Here is a 25,241-nt window from a genome sequence, read left to right as displayed (position 1 = left end):
AAGTGATAATTGTGCTGTTCTGTTAACAAAGCGTAAGAACAGACCAGGAAGTAAAAATCATGGGGCACTAGCTTCATTATTTACGGATACGCAAAAACCTGACACTAAGACAGTAATCTCCCTCCTTTTCATTCCTACTCTTAACTATCTGCAGTTTCACACAAAGGACCTACACGACTGTCCTTAAAAATGCTGTCCCCTTTAGTGTAGAAGCAAAAGAAAAAAGCTGCTGTGAAGAACAAGACAGTGCTAAATAGGCTCTGTTTAAAAGCACTAACAGTTTCATTGCTTCTACATGGATTTTAGTAACTTCATCCATCTCTGGACAGTGCTGCTTGCTCTGCTGTTCAGCTGAACAAGCCACACTAAATAAAGGTAGAAAATTGTAGCCTTAGTCTCTGTTACATCTGTGATAAGGTTTCAAATGATCAGGGCTGGATCTGCCCTGCAGCGGTCTATTGAATTATGAGAGAGTGTCATGTTCATTGTCTATTAAATTAGTCACACTGATATGGTGAGTGTCATGTGACATTTATCAGGTTAGAGCTGAAGATAAGTTGATGAGAACAGTTCTCCATCAAAATCACACATAATTCCCCAGGGAGATACACCGGCTGATCAAATTGTTTTGTGAGCATCATTCACAACAAAATAAGCCATGTTTAGAGCACTCACAGTCAACAACCTATTCTAAATTGATTTTCACCACTGAAATACACTCAGCAAATAACTTGGCTCTGAAATGAGTGCTATTAAAATTATAGCTCTCAACTTCCCGTCATTATCAGGTTGAGGGTCATGTTATCCAGGTGTCCCATCCGTGCAAAACAAAGAATTTCAGACTCTCAGGATTAAAAGGGTTGTGAAAAGTGTCCTGAGGACAGTACTAGTGACTCACAGTTTTCATTCTACCCCTAAACCCAAGTGTCTTGCTGGAATAGTGGCTACATCACATACACAGTTGTCGGTTCTCCTAAATAATGTGTTACTGCCTGAACTTTGGCACAAAGCCAGGGCCCGCAGTCTGACAAAGCGAGCTAAAACTGAGTGACGGCTGGCCCGCAGAGCTGCCTTCTGGCCACATTAAATGCTGAATGCATTTAACGGGTCACAGAGAAGAGGAATCTAACCATGTCACACATTCATGGGGGACTTGCACAGGGACTGGTTGATTACAAAGTAGAAGCGGAACATTTTCCATGCTGACAAGACGCAATAAATTACAGTGATAAAAATAATGTGATTATCTGATAAATGCTGTCACATGCAAAGAAGAGGTGGACACGGTCCATGTGTTTTTTCTGCTTTCCAGTGAAACTTTTCTCAATGAGACTGTTTATTTGACTTGGAGCAAACCATAGTGTGTTGCACAGGATATAAAATCATTTGACCTGTAATCACAGTATTTAAAAACTAAATAAACAAACACCTTCACGTCTGAAAAGCAGAGCTTGCATGAGATGACACACTACAAAAGTATGCCATGCTTCAGAGATGTCTTCAGGCGATAAGCCTCAAGAATAATAACGCTACTGAGTGCAGCCAGTCGTATCAAAATAAAGCGGTAAATATGCTAACAATAAAATACCATCACTCAAGCGTGTCAAAGATGTCCCTAGAGTGCTTAGATAGTGCTTAAGGAGTGTCATTCATGTCGTAAAATGGAGATAACACTGCTAAACTGCTGATTAAGATCACTGCCTTTAAAATAGCCCTTCAGATCAAGACTAGACCATCTCACCCATGGAATTTTAGAGAAGGACGTCGGCAAAACCTCACACTGTGTTTTCACACTCGTTATATATGCTAATAAGTGAAAGCTGTAAGTGCATTGAGATTAATCTTGCGCAAAATTAATAAAACTGGCAGACTTTAATCCGCAAGATACTCAGATAATCAACAGTATCCATATAGTCCCCTGGACCACCCACCTGATGCACATCTGGTTTCTAGCAGAGCTCACGGTGGAGTTCAGGCTTAAAATGACTGCAGTGCACAGTGAACACTGTGCTGTAACTCTGGTGACAGGTTTTTTTTTCCCTCTCAGCCGAGGGACAAGTAAGGCCATTCAAAAAATTTGCAATGGTCTCTTCCAGATTTTCAAAAATGTATCCACCTGCTAGTCAGTCTGAGGAATGCTCATGACTGTGGGTAACTGTGCAGTGAAGCAATTGTGTCTGTCAGTGAGTCTGTCTCCAGTACACCATTCACTCACTGACAGACGCCTGGCCCTTTCCATCAGTTACATGAACACATTCCTTTGTTCACACTCACTCATTGGGGTGTGGCGAATGATGGTAACCAGGTGTCGAGGGGAGAGTAGTGGGTCCTGCTGCCTCGGTTCCTTGTTAAGTGGACAAGTAAGGCAAGGAGGCCTGGTGCAGACGGGCCAACAGATCTCTATGAGATCAAGCACAGCACTTCACAATCTATGCACACCCCTGACAAGCTGACTTCACAGCTTTCACTATGAGGAGGAAGGTAAGCATTCTTAACAGTGGATGGCCTTGTGAAGAACTGACAGGAGACAAGCCTCTCTCTCTCTCTCTCTCTCTCTCTCTCTCTCCCTATATCATCACACCAGTTCTGACGTGGAGACACCCTGTGCGCACTGAGGCTACAAATGAGGATGGCTGATCTTCTCTGAATTTGCGGTTCTTGTGAAAGTAAGTAATACTGTCTTACTACTAGAAGGGAGTTTTCCACTGTAAATCATTAGATGGTTAAATGGCTGACGGTCATAACTGCCTTAACTGTGGGCTGATTCCTCATCAGTCCAAACAGCACCCAGGCTCATTTACAATTTATGTGCCTGTGCTTTCAACTCATCCCCACACAGGTAGAGGACAACATGTGGCAACATGGCCTGACTTCAATAACACTTTGAGTAGGTAGAAGGACTTCATAGTTCACTACCTGCGTGCAGTTGGGCAATAATTCATTTCAAAAAGAATTTCTCTCTCTATTTCTTCTTTTTTCATGAGGTGACAGAGAGAAAGTCTTCATCCTATGGCTCAGCCCAAGGCCTGAGTGATTTATTCCTCAACTCACCTAATCTCCGGTAAGAAAAGAGAGAGACGGGGGAGGAAGGGGAGGGGAGGAGAGGAGTATTAAAGCTGAATGGAATTCCTCTTATCCCCCTTTCCCTACCAGAATGATAAGACGGTTAGTGCCAGACATAACTTGCGGTTGGGCACGGAGTTAGCTCATGCAATTCCTGTCACATCATCCATCACAGCTATGGAGAATGCAATAGGCCCTAACCTCATTCCGCTCCAGGACACAGAGGAAGGAGAGAGGATTTTTGTGTGCCCCTTTACTTTCACAATCTCTTTCACTTCAAAGAAACTCCTGGTGTGTTGAAATTATTCACCTCCACTCAGCCATGAGGCTTCATTTTACTATGAAAAAAACCCCCAAAAATAAAATCCGACAAATCAGCAAAGAGACCTAACTTATTCTGACACACAGACCATCTCTAATATAACCTGGCTTGAAAAGTTCAAAAATAAAACTGTCACCAGTGTAAGACATCAACATTCAGAGGACAGTCTGACTGATTAAGCCATAAGTCAATCTTCACGTTCACAGAGTGATGATCCAAAACAGATTAAAATAATAACTGCCATTCAGCAAAAACTATGAGGCCTCTTTCTCTTCCTCTCTAACTTGTCCTCTCCCAAAAACACACACACACACACACACACACGCAAGTTAAACATTTCTCCTGTCATCTCATTACCATTACAGCAAATGCTTTGTCCTGAGACCACGCTCCTGTATGGCCATAAATACACCAACATGCACCAATTGAAATCAATTAATGAGGACCTTTTCCTGTAAAAGCATCCAATAAAAGCCCAAGAATAAGAAGCACATGTGCAGAGGAGAATGAGCTCTCAGCGCTCAGAGGCCTTTTCATCCAGTGTGGAGCTCAGGGGAGGGGGCAAATAGAAAGCACCTGGCTGGCTCCGCCTAGCATCCTTTGACATAATCTGTCCTTTTTTTCCCCCCCTAGAACTCTGATATGGATGTCTTTGTTCTCCTCTCAGCGGGGCAGTAAAATGTGGAGGAGAAAAGGCTGTAGTGAACCCTCAGTGCTCTGGGGGTTTGCAGTACTCCCCGGGAAAGGGACCCGGCTGGGAGACGCGGGAGAACACAACTAAAACTTCATTAAGACATCAAAATCTGACAAAAGAGGAGCTGGAGGTGTGCCTGTGGCTTAAACTCCACCTCAGCGGACAAACTCAAAGGAACTGTGGAGGCTGTTCTCGTGGTAACATTCAGATATGTGAAATGTGAAAATGTTCGATACACACGCAGACCTGTAAAAATCGTCGTGACGCATCTACAGGTCTTGCTGATGGTTGTGACATCAGTCATGTCAGTAAAGTGTTCCGGGCTTTGGTTGTGTTGCTATATTGAATTATGACCAGATGAGATCATTAATAATACCAGAGGACTGGGTGGGCTGGTATCTGTGCTAGGAGCAATCCGAACAGCAGTAAAATAAAAGTTTGAGGAAGTGGATGTAAATCTCGCTGACGTGACTAACCTATAATTACCGGTCTTTTCCATCACCTGACACTTTCAGACATTCTGAGATAATTAACCATTTGCGATTTCCACATCCTCCTGATGTGTCTGACAAGAACAGCTCTAGGTAGAATGTCTCGAGCAGGATGACTAACTCGGTATGAAAACAACAGTTATATCAACAAGCTGAAAAGCTGCCATTTGCCCATATGTTATTTGGTTGCCTTGCCAAACAGCACACGTTATGCCAGGAATGAGAGGCATGCTGCTTTCTCTAAAAGACTGATCTCTAAACTGGTCAAAGGCACAGTTCATATTTTGTTCATAACAGAACTAATCTATATTCGTGGATGACACAATTATCTCATTTCTTCAGACATGTCAGATGAACTGAAACACAAAAACGTCTCCACAAGGCACTTAAATAAAGATCTCTAACACAGAAGGTCTGAGGTGGGTGAAAGTTTGCAGGGTAACGGACTGTACCATTTTCTTGTCTATTGTGAAGGTTTAAATGGGGAATTTGGTTGGGATGCCATTGCTTGGTAACAGATAGGACTTGCTGGGGGTTAGGGCTATGTCTGACTGTGTATTTGTAATGGCTGTGAAAATGCCTCCACACCCCCTCATGATACGCCTGCCTCTCTTTTTCAAATTTACACAAGTTCCTGCGTTCCCCTGGCAACCTTTTTTTCTTGTTGTTCAAAAGAGCCAATCATCCGGGGGCTGGTAACTAAGCTCTCTGTTTATCAGTAACCAGGGTGAACAATGGCTGCAACCAGACACTGCCACAGAGAGGGAAAGAGAGAGAGAGAGAGAGAGAGAGAGAATGAGAGAGAGAGAGAGAGAGAGAGAGAGAGAGAGAGAATGAGAGAGAGAGAGAGAGAGAGAATGAGTGAGACAGAGAGGTCTCATTACACTGCAACTGATACACCAGGCAGAAAGAAGTATAAAGAGATACATGGGTGGGTAGCTCCTAAAAGTCTAAAAGAGCAAAGTGTTTGTAAAACACACCTATTTTCAAAACATAAATCCACTTTTACACATCGGCACAGTTTTTCAGTGTGAATCTAAAATGATCAACGCGGAAGATATATATATATATATATATATATATATATATATATATATATGAGGCCATGAGCAGAGTTCCCATAGAGACAGTGGAAGGCCTGCTGAGGGGGTGTGGGGAGTGTATTAAGGGCAGAGGCCCATGACTGGTGTCTTACTGACTGCTTCAGCCTGTTTGGTCACAGTTTCATGACTGTCACAGAGAGTGAATGGGCCGTTTGACTCCTGACCCCTTGTGAGTTCCTGGACTAGGATCTTATGCTCGCCACCCTAACGCAATCCACTCCACGTCATCCTACAGCCCATCCACCGACTTTGTGTGCACTCCTATCATTGTATTATGACTGAGGGGCCAAGAGAACCCACTGTGGCTCTGAGTGAGACTGTACAGTGTTATCCTCCCAAACACAACACAAAAGCCCTAGACCTCCTTCAAAGGCTTTGCACTCTCAGTCAGTCTGCATAAGGATAAAGCAAACACTCGCACTCTCAATTTCACAACATCTTCAAATACACAACCCCAAAACCAGAGCCGAAGCAGAGGGGCAGTCACATATGAGGGTGTGTTGTCATGTCAATAGCCAAGCGTTATCACCCACTCCCATGAGCGTGTCTGACCACAGAGGAATTAAAGGGGCACTATACCAAGGGAGAGAAACCAGTGCAGCGGCTCAGTCAGAGAGCTCAGCTTACACAATCTCTACGGTATGCCCGCGAGATGCATGCCCGTGCAATACTGTCATCACTGTAATAATAGTGCATTTACACTTTATCCATCATAGAGCGTAGGAGACTCAAAACCAGCCCACGGCCACAATGAGGTATGTGCGTACCGATCTACTAAAAGTCATGCACCCCTACCAAGACTAAACCACAACATCTAATTAAACAGGCAATGTTCTGGAAACTACTGCAGATCATGTAGAGATTGTGCTCATTAAACAGAGAAACAAGAAAGAATTTGTTGTCTTAACAATACATTACAGGCTCACATGATTCTGATTTTCTTTAAAGACAAAGCGGTTGTTCTTGCCTCCTACACTAAAATGGTTTACACTAAATGTGTTGTAACTTGCTTCGGAAGTGCTGAAGTCCAGTGTTTCTCAGTGTAGTAGTTCATGACAAACAGCACACCTTTGAGTGCAAACACCATTATCTTCAGTGCATAATTACTGAAGGGGGGAGGGGGCAAGTTGGTATCTCTTTCATGGGAAATGAACTTACTGCCCTCAGTATAAAACCGGAGTTGACCAGTCATGCAAGGCTGATGGCAGAAAATTTCTGTTCTTCTTAATGCAACATAAGGTCTCAAGATATACAAAAAGGCTTTACACTCAGGGTCAATTCTTCTCTGTCTCTTGTCTGTGTTTTTTTTTTCAGATAGCACTTCATCAGAACATGATCAACTGATTAATCTTGGCTGTGACAAAACTAATTATCCAATTATTGTCATGTGCAAACTGGTGTTTGCTGCAAGTGGTGATAAGTGGGCATAAGAGTGTCCCTGTGTGTGTGCCTGTTAGGTGTGTTGAGTGTGTTGGGCTGGGTGTGTATGTGTGTGTGTCCGTGCGTGTGTGCATGTATATGTGTATGTGTGTGCGCACGCGTGTGTGTGTGCGTGTTTGTGTGTGTGTGTGTGTGTGAATGATGACTGATGATAAGAAGGAGGGCAGTATTTAAGGAATCCTGGTAATGGGCAGCTGTTGTGTTACCAGTCCAAGAATGGAAACTGTTATCACTGAGGGAGAGTGAACTCATTCCTAACATCACATACATGACTGAGGCCCACAGAATGTCCTGGCCACTCAGTGAGTTTAAGGCACATCTTTAAAAAAGCCACACAAACACTGCCTCATAAAACACACACTCCATACAGACTAAATAAACGTAGAGAAATAACAACTATAGCTACAAGGGACTGATCCCCTACTTACTCTCTTCATTTAAATGATCTCACACAAATACCAATATGCCATATAGGGCATCTTAAATATCTGAGCAGTCTTTGGTATGTCATGACAGCAAACTCTGGAATTTGCAAACAACTGAAATGCTTTGCTTGCAAGTATTAGTATCCATGTGAGCCTACACAAGTGTCACTTAGCATCTTCCCCTGCAGAGAATCAGTACCAGACCAAGACCAACATGAAGATGTGTCCGTGTTTTGGTCGTTAAAACAAACAGGAATGCTACACTGCTTTACAGTTAACTTATGAGATCACCATTGAAACTCTTCAGAAAGCACACACATACTGTTTTACACCCCATTACAGGCTTTGTGAACTGAGACACCCTGAGGAGTCCCCAACACCTCTGTGGAGTGTGAACTAAAGACTGGACATCAGCTGGGACTTGTACTATTAGCATTCAGAAGATTCTCTTTTGACATGGAAAGCACCCTTCCCCCATACAATTGCCACTGAAACAGTCAATGCCAGTAAAAGACTGGGATGTAGTCTCATAAAACACACCCAGATGCCCATAATGGTGACCCTTCCAGGGAAAAAGAAGCAAACACAATTATGAATAAAAAAAGCAGAATATTATAGACATTAATTAAACGTTTTTCTGACAACCAGGCTCTTATGGTCTAAACTTGAGGTTAATATGGAACAATGCTTAAAATTGATAACTATAGCCATTTACAGAATTATATAAACCAACAGAGTGTTTTTCTTTTTTTTTCCAGAGAGAGAGCAGATGTAGGTTTGGCCCATTGACCTCTTTAAACAGTTAGTGGAGATGTATCTGTGGTGCACTTTCACTCAAAAGTGAATTGACAAACAGCAACATCACCAAAGATAAAGATCCATGCAGACAGGATGATTGGAACAGTAAGTGCACTCATGTTGAGTAATAAAACTCAACAGGCCCTGACCTCCTTGGTTCAGGACTGACCTTATGGTTCTGACCTTTTCTGTCTGAGGTGAGATCATCATCCCAGTGGCTGTGACCTAAGATCTCTGCTAAAATTTATTTTCAGACAAGCCAAAGATTTAGCAGGCACAAAAGACAGACCAAACACAGAAACACTGAAGACAAACAGAATCCAATACTGTATCAGCCATCCGCTTTGCTCCATACATGTCACTCAATCATTTATACCTCTTAATCACAAGTATACAGCATCATAATATGGGTAGTGTAAGCACATGAGTCATAAAATATGAACGATTGGGTATCAAACAGCTCAATTATGATAGTACAGCTTCCCCTGAACAAACATCATGTCTATATCTCACATAATACAAGTTCAAAACTGAACAAGACCAGCAGCAACGTTGGCAGTGCGAGAACATGAATGTCTTTATTACTGAATACGTCTGCGCTATAAACTGAAATGACTTTATTGGGGCAGTTAAGTAATTATGTATAACTTATCTCTGGTATGATGATACTAACAGTCGGGCAGTTTATCTCCAGTGATCTATCGGTGGCTGTTGGCCGCACTGTCTGACAAAGTGCTCTGAATGTAAGTACAGCTGGACGCCTGCCTGCGCGGCTGCACTTCACTGGCCATTTGCCTTCACCCTGTCTGCGCCAACTCTTGGCGGATAAACGCTCTTGGTGACTCTCTCTGAGTCTCCCCGCTTCACCTCCTATCCTGTAATTCACAAGTGAGGGCTTGTTTAAAGAAAAAAAGCATTCCCCATAGCTAACACACTGCTCCACAGAAATTCAATCAAATGCCTGGTTAACATGGCAGCAGCGTGTTTATCATTTTCTTAAATCACATGGATTTCCAGTTGAACAAAGAATGCCACTGTGGGGAGGATTCACTTGGCATCATGAAGCCAAGTCCAGCTTTAGTAAAAATGCAATTTGAGAGGCTTTCTGAAGGACCAAAAGCTTTGTGCTTAATGTTCAGGTTGAGCAAATTTTGAGCCATGGTTTAAGTGAATACACACACACACACACACACACACACACGCGCACTAAGAGGTCATGAACGAAATGATTATACCAGTCGTTTAATCAGGCATGCAGGAAAAACCTCCCCTTAATGAGCCGATGGCATCCTGTCTGGAACAGTTTGACACCTTTAAAGACAGAACAAATTTAATACTTCTTGAGCATGACAAGTGTTGCCTCAAGGGTTAAAAAAAACATACAATCAATAAATGGAAACTTGAGTCTTTTTAAAGCTGAGAAATGTCTCCAAGGCAGAAGGGTTTGTCTGACCTATGACTGACACCAGTCTGACTGACACCAGTAAATGGAGGGACGGTTTGTATGTTTGTGTATTTAAACTGCTAACGTTATGTTGTCCTGCCTTGACGTTGAGCACACAGACAAACACACTGATGATTTGTTCACATGGAAATGGTTAGGGAGAAACAGAGACATTACCAGAAACAGACACACTCCAATAAGCCTCTGTGAGCAGGATGCCAGAGCCAGTGTCTCAAATGTCTGTTTTCACTCCTGCTAATCAGTGGAATCACCGTTGTGAGGTTTCAGTCAAATGAAGACATGCGTACACATGAAGTAGGAATCATTTCTTAGATTATACATGACATTGGCAATACTGATCAAAATGACAAGTGCCAATAATGTCAGTTATTATTTTTCAGAATAAATAAGCCTCTGAGCAGGATATCCAAACTGAGCACCGGATTCGTTATCATGCCCCTACTGCCCCTGTCAACAAGTATTGTCATGCACTAATAATACCAACCCTACTGAATTACACATCTGCCATCCCTAGGAGCCTAAACGATCAAGAACAAGATCAGGAAAACAGGAACACCCCTAAAGGTATATATCAGAAGAGAATGACTCAGTTGGAGAATGGTAAAGGGTTTCCTCTACTACTCACTGTTCTGCAAAGGCAGCCTTTTAAGTCTTACTCTCTTAACACCCTTGCACTTGGTCACTGCCGAATGTATGTAATGTCACACTGCTCCATTGCTGGCTGCACTGAGTGCTCTTCTAGCCCACTGGTGTTAAGGACAAAGACTCTTTTTGTGTGAGCCAGAAAAGGGATGAAAGAGAGATCAACCAATGTGTCATGTTTCACCTGAGCAGCTCCCACTGTCCTGTGTTTTTCTAACCGCTAAAATCAGTGTCGTGCTGTCCTGTCGGACACATCCTAAGCTCATCATTCTCTATGTCTGATTGAGGACGAATGATAAAGGCAAGAGCCAGGCAATTCCAGACTTAATATAACGCGCACACAAGTGACGCCAACGCCTGTGCATTGAGACCGGCCGTTGAAGCGGTTATATGATTCGTGAACAAACAGCAGTTCCCTAATCCTGAGTGATCGTGAATAAACACACTTGTACAGACATGGAAAGGGGACATGGAAGAACAAAATTTGTATCATTTTTCTCATAAGACCAGTTAGGTCTTACATGTGTAGGAGGACTTCAAAAGTCCTTCAGGTAGCTGTTATATTTTGAAGAGGTATTACGTTTAAGGAACAATGCTTTCACTTGAATCAATAAAGAGAATTTCAAAACAAAGACCACAGAACAATGATCAACCGTTCTTTACATTGTTTTTAGGTTTCAGGTAAGAGATTATCACAGTAAAGGTAGAGTCTGGTAAAAATGATCATGGTTAGGCCTTGTCTGCCCTGTGGGAGGAGATGCCATTACCAGACAGTCCCAGTTCCCAGAGAGCCGTTACAGCACAAAGCCTCTAATTTACATCCCAGATCCTTCACATGCTACACACAAGTCGGTCAAGCCAGACAAGATGTATAGCTGCCTCAGCTTTATTGATATTTCCACTTCAAAAAGCCACCAAGATCTAAAGAATCTGGAGCATTGACCACCTGACCTACAAAGGTTTTTAGACTTATCTAAGCTAATCTTATGCTCTTACGATATCTCTGGAGTATAAATCATGCCATGTCAGCCCTAATCTATCAAAAGGCCAGGTGCCAAAGTATTCAGCAATAGCAAGAGACCATCAAATGGTAAAAAAAAGACACCTACAAATCACACGGACAGATTCACGTCACTTCATATGCCACTGGATAAACAGAGCCATCTCAGAATGACAGCACAAACTCTCCTGAATGACCCACAGCTCTGAGGGGCTTCTCTTTGGTGTTTTTTTTTTTTTCTTTTTTAATTTTATTTTATTTTTATTTTTTTTGGTTTTGTTTGAGGGTTTTTTTTGTGTGTGTGTGTTCCCCTTTGGCACTTGACTGAGACCCCATCCACAAGTTTCTGTGTCTCTCCTCTCCTTCCCTTCAAATGAGCCTGCAAGATTAAACATGAATCAGATTCCTTTCCTGTTCATTTAACACAGATACAGACTGCTCAGGCTGTTATTTTAGGTTAATTGATGTTCAGATTTCTTTTCACCCTCTGGTTGAGATTTCTCTGGATTTTGTGCTCAGAGAAAAGAGCTTATGTGGAGCAAAGGGTCAGAGAGCTTCTTGCCGTAACAGCCTCTACTGATGGTAAACATCAGGGTAAAGACTAAACATTTCCATTAATATATCACAGTGGTGCCTGAGGTCTGAAACACAGGAAGACTCAAATGGAATCAAATAAATTAATGAGGAAGTGCCAAACAGGTTGTAGAGGTTTTGTGTGTGTATGCTTTCAAAAGACCTACTGATAAAATGAAAGCACAAAAACCGAAGGAGCAATGGACCCAGTACATTGCCAAGACCACGTTTAATCTAATAACAGTTTCTATAGACACCAAGGACAGATAAAGCAGCAGTAGCAACAAAGATTTAGAAAACAGATAGAGAGCAGCAACTGAAATAGCACAAACAGAAAACAGTGACTAAGGAGAGGAGGAGGGAATCCATGGAATTAAGAGTAAAGAGGAAGCTGATTAATTGAAGAACTAAAAGCATTTGTATTAAGTTTGTATTTTTTTTGTGATAATGACCGTTAACACACCCAGTCAAAAAGAATTTGCAATAATATCAGCCTCTGCTAACAAAACATCTATAGGCTAACACCCATAACGCTGCCTAATAAGCAGTGAATTCCAGAAAACTGGGGTTGAACCACCTAACTTAGCTCAAGAAAATCATCAATTTGGAATGTCTGACAGGGCATGACACCCAACACCTCCACCTAAGGGCCTGCGATGTGGAAGGCAAAGACGAGAGAAGGTGAGAGTGTCCTTACACCTGGACTAAAGACCCTCTTTGTTATGACAACAGAAGTACAAAGGTTGACCAGAATACAGATGCCATGTAGGACACTGGGGCTGCACAGCCGTTACTTACACAGTAAGCCCGGAGACACGAAGCCACAAACAGTGTAAATTATTTGTGTCAGCAGCACCATTGAGGGAAATTTTCACTTTTTAGTGAATACAGCGAATCTAAACGGTAAGTATGAAATAAAAACAAAAAGGATACTGCGGTGTGTTTGACAGATTCTATTTGGGGGTGAGGTAGAGAACATTTCTGTCAGTTTGCAGCAGCTGCTGCATGGTTGTCAGGAGCAGCCATCCTCTGTCAGACTGTAGATTTCAGGGCACAGCTGGGCAGAGTATCTGTGCTTCCCCCTTTCTCCACATACAAGACATACACTCACTCACACTCTTTCTCATTCATGACCCACAGTCATAAACTAAATAAAAAGTACAAATGAATTTACTCAACATTCTGGCATAAAACTAGAGACGTCAATCAGAAATCACTCACTCTAAGAAATAATATAAAAATAAACATATAACTGAGATCGAAGAAACAAAGAATTTGGAAATTCTCTTGGACAAAGAGAAACAAAGAATTTGGAAATACAGAGACATGGAGGAGGAAAGGACACTTCATCAGTGAGTTTGTCAGTATTGTCAAAATCAGTTCACACACGTCAATGAGCTGCCTTCTTCTGCTGCACCGCCTGGTCCCCTTATTAGTCTTTATGCTTTTAAACCTCTTAATTTCAACTGGAAATCTGATTATGGGAGATAAAGCAGTAAAATCAGCCCTAAGGCTGCAACTGAGATAAACTTCAGAGGTTCAGACAGAAATGTTAAAAAGCTATGCTATGAGAGTCCTGCTGTCTTATCTGGGGTGAAACCAGCACATAAGACGTAGATGCAGTAGCCAAGGGGCAGAAGCTCCCACTGCTCTGGGTGTATGCATGTAACGACAAGCTCACACTCATGACTCAAAGAGGAAAAAGAAACAAACTGGGAATTCTGATTTAGTACCTGTCATTTCTTTGGACATGACATCTACTGTAACTCTGTAAGGAATACACACAACAAAGCTCAAATTTCGCATGCAAAATTGAAGTCTGACATTGATTGCCCGCTGCTACCATTTTCTCCACGTACATGTTTTAGCAGATGGCTGATCATTTGTATTGACCCAGTAAAACCGAACAGCCGGGTGGCAAAATCAATGCTCATCTTCATCATGGGTGTTAGCCCCCGTGTAAGGGAAAGGAGTGCTGAATGTTGACAGACTCTGATAAGGTAGATTATATTACAGAGAGAACACACAGCCCTCACTTCTCCTTGTTTGTAGTGCTCAACGGTGTTTTTTTTCTCAAGAAGACAGGCCTGTGTTGTGACTAGAGCATTAAGCTACTTTATCAGGGGCAAATCAGTGAGCTCTTATGTTTCTAGGGGCTTAGATAAATAATTGAAACTAAGTCAGTTGGAAAGACACCTGCTAAGGATCCAAAACACTATTTCAGTTATTGCCTGAGAATTTTTGTACAGTTTCTTTTGTTTTAAACATATGCATGGGGGAAAATGCAGTACAAAACAGCTTATAACAGCTTAGTAACAGTCAGCATCACATGTTAAACAACAGAAGCTGGAACAAAAGAGTTAAGGGGTGTATTTTACAACACTGTTCTTCATTCATTAGCAGATATGCACTGACTGCTGAAACCTATCAAATTTCATGATTACCCCTCAGGGCTACTTCCTTTCCCTTGGGCCCAGGGTTAAAAGGTCAGATAACCACTGTTAATGCTTACCTAACATCTGACATGAGGGCAGGTCTGAAAACAAGAGACAGGCTGTGAAATGCATTACTCTGATGAAGAGTAAGGCAGAGAGAGAGAAATGGGCAGACAAAGAGGGAAATAAAGAGAGACAGGCTTCTGAACAGACCCATCTCTATGTGTAAGAAGTAAAGAAAGAAAGTACGAAAGCAAGTACGAAAGCAAGAAAGAAAGAAAGAGGGTGGGCATTAGTCAAGATGGAAAGAGGAGCATAAAGATGTGGCCGAGAAAACAATCAGGGTTTCATTGTCATGGATAAGACTCACAAAACAACAAATGAATGCGAGACATAACTACTCTTTTAAGACACAACAATGATCATGAGCACAGCTATTTAGAGGAAGAGTGGCAATAAAGGCCACCCCAGCCATAAAGGGCATGCTCTTAAGCAGTGGCAAGTCATCTCATCCAGTGATTTACAAGACTACTGTAAAATAAATAAAAAAAAAAAAGTAAGAAAGAGTGACCAAAGATTCTGAAGCCATTTGAATGGGGTATGGATGAGGACCTAGAGACAAGGTCATTAATAGACACAGAAACTCAGTAAGCTCTCTAGATACAGTTTTACAACAACATATTACGTCACAGACACAGCAGCTGCACAGTCTACGGTATGCAGTTACTGTGAATGGTGGCATTTATGTTCAATTTAATGTCTGTCAATGTCTATGACAATGAGAGTACTTTTCAGCCCTCTAATCATTAACTCTGAGAGCAAGGTCTGCTGCTGCTGCAACAAATGGGATATCTGACACAAATTCTTTCAGTATTACACACCTCCACAAACAAAACTCTGCTTAAAGCCACCACAGCCATTTACAAGAAATACAACAGAAGATGGAAACTATCCCAGAAAAGACAAAAGCTCACTTTCAACTTCGACTTCAGTTGCTGCAGTTACACTGCGTTCTTCATTAAACCTGAATTAATTTAAGGATTTAACAGAATTACTGAAACCTAAGGTAAAGTAAGAAATCAATCTTTATCATCAAAAAAACGCAGTAAATGCAATTATGGAATGCAAAGTTACTAATAAAACCTCTTTGGGCCTTTTGAACTACAAAAGCACTACTACAATGTGACATAGGCCAGACCCACCATAATCACTCAAAAGAAGCAGAACCAGATCCTGGTTTAGCCTGGAGCATGCACAGCCTGGGCAAAATGCACACTTCAGTCAAACCGTTTTTACAGCAGAGAACGTTAGCCTCATTACACACTTAATGCATAATTGTCTCATCAGCCATTATAAGGACGCACATTTAAACGCAGTGGAAGAACCCACTAAACCAGATAGATATTTTTTAAATGCTGAGTTACATTATTAAAACCTCTCTAGAATCTGTTTCAAACATCAAACAATGAATAAACAAGTAACCAAATACTAGATATTTTAGAACTTTAAAGAAACCACAAAATTGAACACAAATGACGCAAGATGACACTCTTTTTGATGTAAGTGAAAATGAAAATGCACTTACCTGTAACAGACACTTTCATCAATGCTTCCAGGGGTCTGTTATTGTCCAGGTCTTTGCTCAGCTTCAGCTCTCCAGTATCCTCATTAAGGATCAGCAAACTAAGCTCATTTCCCAACACAAAACGGTATTTTAGTTTATCTGACACATCTGGATCATGTGCGGGAATCTTCCCTATTACTCCTGAAGGGAAGCTATTTGACTTATTGGTGACATAGTTGTTAAAAATTATCTCAAAATCCTTTAGGACAGGCTCATTGTCATTCACGTCAACCAAGCGAATGTGCACAGTTGCTCTACTAACCAGTGGGGCAGATGTAGCCTGGACAACGATCACATACTCCGTTTTGGCCTCATAGTCTAAATCTATGAGCGCCTTTAGGTCCCCTGTGAAAATATCCAAGTCAAAGACCTCTGGAACGTTCCCTTCCACTATCTGATACATGATTTGTGCATTGGTGCCCTCATCCGGATCCATGGCTTTGATCTGGGCCACAACTGAGTCAACGGGACTGTTTTCCTTCACGTAGATGAACAGCTCATCCTTCTCAAACACTGGAGCGTTGTCATTAATATCCAGCACAGACACCTGAATCTCCACAGCTGCTTTGAGAGGAGGGACTCCTCTATCCACAGCATAAGCCTTCAGATTATACACTGGCACGTTTTCTCTGTCCAGCTTCCTGGCTGTTCTTATGATGCCAGAGTATGGCTCAATTGAGAAGTCACCATCACCATCATCACCTCCCTGGAACGTGTAGCTTACCCTCCCATTAGATCCAAAGTCTCTATCGGAAGCAGATATCTGTAACACACTGGTCTGGAGAGGGGCATCTTCATTAACAGTCCCATGGTACTTGTCTCTGCTAAACACTGGGGCGTTATCATTGGCATCCAGAACTATGATCTCCACATAGGTGGTGTCAGACTTTTGTGGGATGCCGTTGTCACGGGCTATAATAGCTAGAGTGTAAGAGGCCTGATCCTCGTGGTCTATCTCCATCTGTGTGGTGATGGCACCACTGTCGGGGTCGATCTTAAACTGTGGAACATTGTCCTCCATGACATATGTGATGCGAGCATTTTCCCCCGTGTCTTCATCCGTGGCACTGATGACCACCACAGTAGAACCAATAGGCCGGTCTTCGCTTATCATTACCTGATAGTTGGCGCTCTGGAACACAGGCCGGTGTGTGTTGGCATCGGTGACATTGATAAAGACCTGCGCCGTGTCATAGCGAGTGCCATCTGAGGCCGTCACGGTGAGGACGTACTGCCGCTCCTGCTTGTAGTCCAGTGGTAATGCCAGAGTGATGAGGCCTCCACCACTCTGGGAGGTGATGGCAAACCTGTTTCGTGTGTTGCCGCTAGAGATCTGATAGGTCACCACACTGTTCACGTCCCTGTCCACTGCCGTCACCGTCAGCACGCTGGTGCCCACCACAGCATCTTCATTGATTTTCAGGGAGTACACTTTCTCCGTGAACGTGGGGACGTTATCATTCACATCCAGAACTGTTATACTGACACTTGCTGAGGATGACATCACAGGGATTCCATTGTCTCTTGCCTCCACACCAAAAGTGTAATATTCCGTAGTCTCTCTGTCCAGCTCTGCACTAACTGTTATCCAGCCAGTACTGTTGTTAATGGTGAATGGGAAATCGGGAGAAGTTTCCGTGAGTGTGTAATCCAAACGGGCATTGTCGCCGGAGTCAGCATCAATGGCTTGGATATGTATCACAGAGTATCCTATGGGCACATTCTCCAGCACAGTTGCTTGAAAGGGAGTACTTACAAACATGGGGGCATTGTCATTAACATCCACCACCTGCACAACCACCATTCCTGTGCTATTGATAAGCGGAGGTCTGCCTCCATCCTGGGCTTTTATGCGTAGATTATATTCTCTTATCATCTCATAATCAAGTGGATTAATAACATCAATTTCACCAGTGGGGGAGTGAATGTAAAACTGCCCTTTAACATTTCCACTGATTATACTGTAATGAACTCTGGCATTGTTGCCCTCATCTCTATCAGTTGCTTCAACCTGGGCCACTTTGGTATTGCTAGCCACATTCTCAGGCACCTGAACTACATACCTCTTCTCACTAAACTGGGGGTAGTTGTCATTCTCATCCTCCACAGTGATGTGTACTATAGTGGTAGCGCTGCGGGGCCCTGGGTCTTTTCCCTGGTCATTAGCCTCTACTATTAGCTGATACTCAGACATAGTCTCTCTGTCAGGACGGACTCTGATTTTAACAAGCCCGTTTCGTGAATCGATCTCAAAACCTGAGTTTACTCCGTCGCCATTCACAATCTTATAGATCATGTTCGCGTTTGACGGCGCATCCCCGTCGGTTGCCCTTATTGTTATCACTTCGAAACCGACCTCCACATTTTCACGAATGCTTACTCTGTACTCACTCTGCTCGAATTCAGGACTGTGGTCATTAGTATCACTAACAGTTACGGTAAGGTAAGATGTGGCGGAGCGCCGAGGGGTGCCATTGTCTGTTGCCGTTACCTTAAAGACATGAGTGTCTTTCACTTCCCTGTCTAATGGTTTCAGAGTTTCGATACTACCTGTCTGTTTGTTTATTGCAAAAAAGTCATTAGATCTGCTATCGAACAAAGCTTCCATTCCATACTCAATCCTACCAGCCTCTCCACTGTCTGTATCTGTGGCTTTTAGTGTGATAACCCGGGTTCCCGCTGGTTCATTCTCTGGAACGGATACGTGGTAATTTGGCAACTGAAACTGAGGAGCAGAATTTACACTTCTTTTTTCCCTTAAATTGGATGTATGACGCTCGTTTTTTGAGGACTTGAGACGATCAACCGTCAAAAAACGCAACTTGACGCGCACAGTGACTTGGTCACCAGGTGAGTCATAAAGCGTACACAGACAAGGCACTTCGTCCCGCTCTCTTAGTTGAAAACACTGACCGTCATTCAGAAATAAACTCCCGTTATGAAAACCTATTTTCAGATCTCTCCCATCACACATACAGCCTGAAAACTTTCTGTGCCGCGTGAAAGCAGGTAAATGATCCTCTACATTGACAAGCAATCTACCTGAGGAAAAACAGGAAGTTGCTCTCAAGTAGTAATCAATGAAAATATCTGTCCTGGCAGAGAAATCCTTTCTTTTGTATTTGATGAGGCAACCATGTCCATGTACAAACACATTAAAATATGTAAGAATAGAGCTTTCAGATGTCAAAGAATTGATTTTGATATAAAGAGGCACTGGGTTCTTTGCGACGAGCGCACAGTCCACCTCACGAAGGAGACTTACCACCCCATTTTGCCAATCTACTTTTAAAAAGTTCCGAATGTGTCTGGAAGTTAAAGTCCTGTCAATTTTGTATGTCCAACTAGATCCAAGGGTCAAATTGGCCAAAATGGCCCCAGAATGTAAAGTGTCCGAGAGATGTAAATCGAAACATCCCAAGAGAGGCAAATTGAAGAGAACCCAGATCCACCGCATAGACAATTCCATGATTTAAAATTCCACGGCTCCAAGCCACCTCTCCAAAATATCCAAAGAAACCCTTAACTCTCCTTCTCCCGACACTTGAAATTTGTTTTGTCCTTCATGATAAGTTTTTAACGGTTAATAAGACATTTCGTATCCAAAGTTTCCATGGACCGCAGGGACATGATTCCACGTTAAGTTTCAAATGACGACAAAATGGCTCCGTGTCTCCCCTCCTCCGACACCGATTAGCATAAACCTGCTGTGTTTCCCCGCAAGGCACAATCCTAGAGGGCTTGTTGGTGAATATTACGGCATATCCGAAGCATGCGTAAAATTATCCATTGCTTGTTTCAGTTTCTGAATATATAGAACATTTTCTGTTTGATTCCTTATTATTTAACAACATTAAAAACATAAACGTGACAGTCACCAAAGTGTATCAAGACCTTTACTATGTTTAGTGTCTAGATACTCTGGTCGTGTCTCAAAACTGGGAAAGCGCTCTACATTTAAAAGTTTGTTTTCTGTCGTTGTAATCAAGTATGCATTTTAGTGAATACATATTGGTACTGGGAGTTTTTAGTTCATCAAGTTAGTTTACACTTTGTATCAAGATGCCGACCAGATTGAGAATTTTCTTTATTTTTTAGGAATATTAATGTGAACCTGCTCCGAATTAGGCATGCACTCAAAGTCTAATTTGTAAGACATAGTCTTGCTTACGAAAGAGCAAAGATTACACTAATAAATGAAAAAACAAATGTAAATAGGCACCCAGCTCGGAATTATGAGTTACATCTTTTTTTTTTTAGTAACCAGTTTTAAAAACCGCACAGTTTAACGTGACTTTGATATCTCAGGGAGCACCGCTTCATAAAATAAGTGTTTTACATCACATTCATTTGATCTAAACTGACAAAAGTAACACAGAGTGTAGCTGTACCCCTGGATGTTGCCCTCTTCCATTCCAATTCAATATCCCGTGTGCGTACTGAAGAGCGCACAAGCGCACCTAAGGTTTACCGCGTATGACTTATGCCCTCTTGTGGTCAATGGAGATATAATCCAGAATGATTTAAACGTGACCTACAATCGTTTAATCCCTAGACTAAACACACACACACACACACACACACACACACACACAATCTAGCACCAATGTAATTTTTCAGAATTTCTCAATTTGCATACATCAAACGAATACCATGCTAATTCTAAATGTATTTTTCTAACAATGTAGATACAGATGCATAAATAAAGAGGCACTTAAACTGAAAACCATTTTGGTTACTAAAGGTGTCAATTTACACCTTTGGGTTGTTATATACAAGACAATTGCAAATGTCACAATTTGGACAGTATCTTAAAACATATGCTGGGATCCTAAAAGGCATTAAAAACAGCAAGAAGTATGAAAACAACATTGTGTTACTACATCTCTCAAACACTTTTTTTCCTCAGTCATTTCTTAAATGGGCCTGTGTACTGCTGTGTCAACCACTGACTCTACCAGTGTGTAACTGTATAACAGGACACTGAGCTGCTCCAATGAACAGGCTCTAAGAGAGGATTTGTATTGATGTGAGTGCGCTGGTTCTCAGCTGATTGGCTCTGGACTGTGCTCTGTATCAGTGGGAGTTCCACTCTGTCGATTTCGGCCCTGCTGAAGCGTATGCTCTGTGGGGCCAAGGCGGATGATCTTCCCACTGCCCAAACACTCATCTCCCTTATAAAGCACAGCAAACTGCAGACAGAAGGATACAGTCAATAATTAGATGAGAGTAAGTCACCGCTGAAATGTACCAGGCAAAGAGTAGGTCGATTAGGCAGTTGCTCACATATATAGAACAAGAAAAGATGCTATCATCTCTGATCTGCTTCTCCATTTTCCATACATTCACTTGTATAGAATCATTTTTTTTGTATAGCAATAAAAGTAAATGTAGTGTACTGTGTTGTGCCACCGAGTCTACCTGTCCAGGCGTCAGTGCTCTCATTGGTTGAGCAGTCATAACCCAAACTGATCCGTCCTGATTCAGTGTCACAGTACAGGGTGCTGAAACACACACACACACACAAACCAATAAAATTAAGCACTACAGGGTGAAGTACATTTATTTGCATTGGACAGTAAAACTGGAAGCCCTCGCAATAACTCTTTTACAGTCACTGGTTTTCATAGCATCATTTCCACTTTTGCAAACTACAGTATCTATGAAAAACCTTGCACAGACTAAAAATGTGAAACTGAATGTATTTTTTATGTATCTAAAATTACTGACTTAAAGGCATCTGATGTATGAAGCGAAAGTGACACTCCATCATCTTGGTCCGGATAAGCTCAGCAGGTGGCTCTTCAGCGATCCAGTGAAAGCGGTCAGTCCGTAGTGTGTCACGAAACAGAGCTGGATGATTGGTGGTAGGACCCTGACACAATTTGGAATTAGATCAGCTATCACTAAAAACTGTGTATACATAAATGGTTTACATGTTAATTTAAGAGAAATGTCATTCTTACCACAAATATAGTGCCAGTTGTGATATCTTTATCAACCACAAACCAGGGATCCTTCTGCCCTCCAATTCTTGCCCTCTGCCCCAGTGTGAATGTGAACCAACCTGTGGTGAAAATCAGGAAGTAGCAGTTGTATGAGCTGAACAGATAGAAACATTTATTATTTTACAACAGATGATAGAATACCATCCACTACCTTTGTGTTGTCCCATTATCCTCCCATCTTCAATGGAGACAAAATTTCCTGGTTTAGGCTCTAAATACTGACACAGAAAGAACTGATAAGAGTCTGCATTGGTTACTCATGGATCATTCAACAAAAAGCAAAATAATAAAGAGATAAAGTAATAATAATTACTTTCTCTTTCAAAGTAAATTATTTATTCAATTATTTTGCTTTGCTATTCAATGTCTATAACACATCAATCATTGTAAAGATACACTTTTCTAATGGGAAATTTGGACCAATGCAGTAAATAAGAGGCCACAACATGTACATTAACAAAGAAATAAATCTTAATATATTTAATAACATTCCATTGTTAAGATTTAGATACAATGCCATAACCAGACAGACCTGAAGGATGAAGTCTTCAAAATGTCGCTCACCAATGAAGCAGATGCCCATGCTCTGGAGACAAGCACAAAGTACAGTTAAATGTACAATCTAGTCTGTATGTTCACCCTAAGTGGGCACTGAGTGGTTGATTCCACTGGTTCAATTGTTAGGCATGAAACATCTCTTAAAGGTCTGCAGGACCCAGATTAGCAAATCTGTATAAAATAGTTTAGGAAGGTAATACATTTTACAGTATGGTAGGTATGAGTAAGTACCTCTTTTTTCTCCAGCACATGATGGAAACCAGCCTCCGCTGCAATCTTTTTCACATAGTCTTTGGTGAGCCCTGATAGGGGGAAGACTGTCTGTCGTAAAGCATTCTGGGAGATCTGGCTAAGGAAAAATGTCTGGTCCTTGAAACGATCTGCTCCTTGATATAGTCTCACAGCTTAAACAGAAAAATAAAACGATTAAAACAGTTACACTGGGAGGTGCGACAACAACAGCAGCAGCAGCAAAAGGATAGCAAGAACAAACATCAGCCTGCATTAGGTGTTTAGCAGTATAAGAAAAGAAACAACATGGGTATCAAAGGGCATGCAGCTGGCTGTGTTCCTTTAGCCAAGTATGCTGGCCATGGGCTTTCTGACATGTGCTACACAGTGGTCACTGGTGGTTGTGGCTACAGTCAGGTGAGTAGCACTCCTCTTGTACAGGTACATTATGTCATTTGAAAGTAGTGTGAAATTTGTAGCATGGAAATGGAGTGGCTAGCTTTATATGTGTCAGAAGAAGCCTATGCTAATCTCACTCGCCTTCACTGGGTTAACTACCTTATAAGGGGGAGAGGGACATAATTAAAAGGAACTACAAAGGAATTATTAGAAGAAAGGGGGGGGGGGTCAACAAGAAAGAATGACTTACATATCTCACGTCCTAAAATATCTTATAACAAATGTATGAAAGGCAGTTGAGAAAACTTGACTGGCACAGTCGATTGGAATATAACAAATATATAAGGAAGATATGTAGTCAGCAAAGCCAAACTTGCAAGTTGGCGCTTACGATTTCTGATCTCAAAGCGATCTCTGAAGAGAGACTGTGGAGGAGGTATATGTCTCTGTTGGAATACTTCTTCATCCTCCTGGGATGTTCTTGCATAATGACCTGTTGCTATGGCATCTGCTCCTGGGGCCATGGGACAATATTTAATGTAAACATTTAGAAGCAAGAAAACATTACAACTTTAGATTCAGAATAACAAGTTAATCTTACTTGCAAATAGGTTTACTACCTACCCAATGTATTGATAGCATACTGATAAAAATGCTTGAACTTGATGTGTTTGTTGCAAATTATGTCTGGATTTGGTGTCCGGCCCTTCTGGTATTCCCCAAGTAATTTGCTAAAAGACACACCAAGGTAAGAGTGAACGATTAAAACATACTAATTAAAAAATTTAAAAAAAGTACATGTGATCTGAAGCTAGAGAGAGAGGGAGAGAGTCTCTACCTGAAAACTTCATGCCAGTACTCTTTGACATAAGACACCTGGTGGAAAGGCATGTCCAACGCCTGACAAATTCTGTAGGCATCCTCACAGTCCTTCTCAGAGGTGCACACCCCCTTCTCATCTAGAGAATCCCAGTTCTTCATAAACACACCGGTGACATGATAACCTGAAAATCAGCACAAATCTTGGGTGTTTGCGGCTTGTCAACACTGAAAGATCCATTACTAAAATACACAATTACACACAACTCATTCAAGTAGTTAAAGTAAGCAAGACTGTCACCATGTAACAATGAACAAATCGCTGTTGACATCTAAAGATCGCACCTCTTCGTTTAAGTAGGAGAGCTGTGACAGAGCTGTCAACCCCGCCAGACATAGCACACACAACATGTCTAATCACTCCCATTACATAAACACCTTTAAAAAAAATAAGTCATGCAAATACACGCGGATAACTCAGGTGACTTAAGTAACTACATTCCAGTGTTCGCTATACGAGGCTGCCATGTTAGCGGTCCTTTCAAAAATAACGTCCCGCTGGAAACAAGGATTAGACTGAAAAATTGTACCGAGTCATGTATCTGCTGTAAATCATCAGACTTTTGACGTTACATAAGAAGTCTTGGTGGCCTTGGCGTGAGGTCCTCAACAACACGTAAGTGTAAAGAATTTGAAAACAGGGATCTTAGAGGTTAGATAAACTTTAATTGCTATTTGACACAAATTGCTCGAGAGAGATTATCATACTGTTGTTTTCCGGCACCATCGCTTTAAGGACGATGCATGCTTCTAGCCCAATGAACTGTAATTTGAAGCAGTAAGAATTTTAAATTGCAGTAATATATAACGTATATTTGCAAAAGATGCAAACAGTGCACTGCACTTTTCCAGTTACAGTGTTATAATGTTGCTCTATTGTAGAGTAGGAAAATGACGATTTCCCACCCAGAATTTCTGTAGTGATTCGCGTATTCTTAAAATGAGAGTATTTATCAGCGAGGTAATAATGCATAATGTTGTTGCTGTTTTTCATATAATCTCAACCATTTAGCACTGAATCGTGAAGCAGTCTGTTCCACAATGTGTAGGGTTAAAATTAGATTAAATCTTCCGCTCGCGTCCTCTGTCGG

At 41.7% G+C, this 25,241-nt stretch overlaps 2 protein-coding genes across 2 annotated transcripts in view; both read right to left on the bottom strand.

Annotated features, from left to right (window-relative positions):
- Window positions 1–19,544, bottom strand: part of celsr1a (cadherin EGF LAG seven-pass G-type receptor 1a) — a 65,869-nt gene extending 46,325 nt beyond the window's left edge. Inside the window, exon 1 of the mRNA XM_030772367.1 lies at window positions 16,037–19,544. Within this exon, the coding sequence (XP_030628227.1) occupies window positions 16,037–19,544 (3,508 nt within the window). The remainder of the gene's footprint in view (window positions 1–16,036) is intronic.
- Window positions 19,545–20,753: 1,209 nt separating this feature from the next.
- trmu (tRNA 5-methylaminomethyl-2-thiouridylate methyltransferase) lies at window positions 20,754–24,611 on the bottom strand. Its single transcript, XM_030783364.1, has 11 exons — window positions 24,436–24,611; window positions 24,110–24,275; window positions 23,896–24,002; window positions 23,663–23,785; window positions 22,873–23,045; window positions 22,616–22,669; window positions 22,235–22,301; window positions 22,042–22,142; window positions 21,806–21,950; window positions 21,497–21,579; window positions 20,754–21,267 (listed from the first exon to the last, which is right to left on the bottom strand). The coding sequence occupies exons 1-11, from the start codon at window positions 24,515–24,517 to the stop codon at window positions 21,121–21,123; spliced, it is 1,248 nt and encodes a 415-aa protein (XP_030639224.1). The 5' UTR covers window positions 24,518–24,611; the 3' UTR covers window positions 20,754–21,120.
- Between the last annotated feature and the right edge of the window lie 630 nt (window positions 24,612–25,241).

Source organism: Chanos chanos, chromosome 1 (genome assembly GCF_902362185.1).
Source record: "Chanos chanos chromosome 1, fChaCha1.1, whole genome shotgun sequence".
Classification (NCBI taxonomy): domain Eukaryota; kingdom Metazoa; phylum Chordata; class Actinopteri; order Gonorynchiformes; family Chanidae; genus Chanos; species Chanos chanos.
This window is presented reverse-complemented; position numbering and strand designations above follow the sequence as displayed.

Bases quoted from the DNA above. Each gene is read 5' to 3' on its own strand.
- trmu (XM_030783364.1), bottom strand. From the start codon at position 24,517: ATGGGAGTGATTAGACATGTTGTGTGTGCTATGTCTGGCGGGGTTGAC. The intron at 22,302-22,615 runs GTCTGTCTGGTT...TTTCTGTGTCAG, and splicing joins TTGAAGACTTCATCCTTCAG to TATTTAGAGCCTAAACCAGG. The intron at 22,143-22,234 runs GTAGTGGATGGT...TTTTCACCACAG, and splicing joins GATAATGGGACAACACAAAG to GTTGGTTCACATTCACACTG.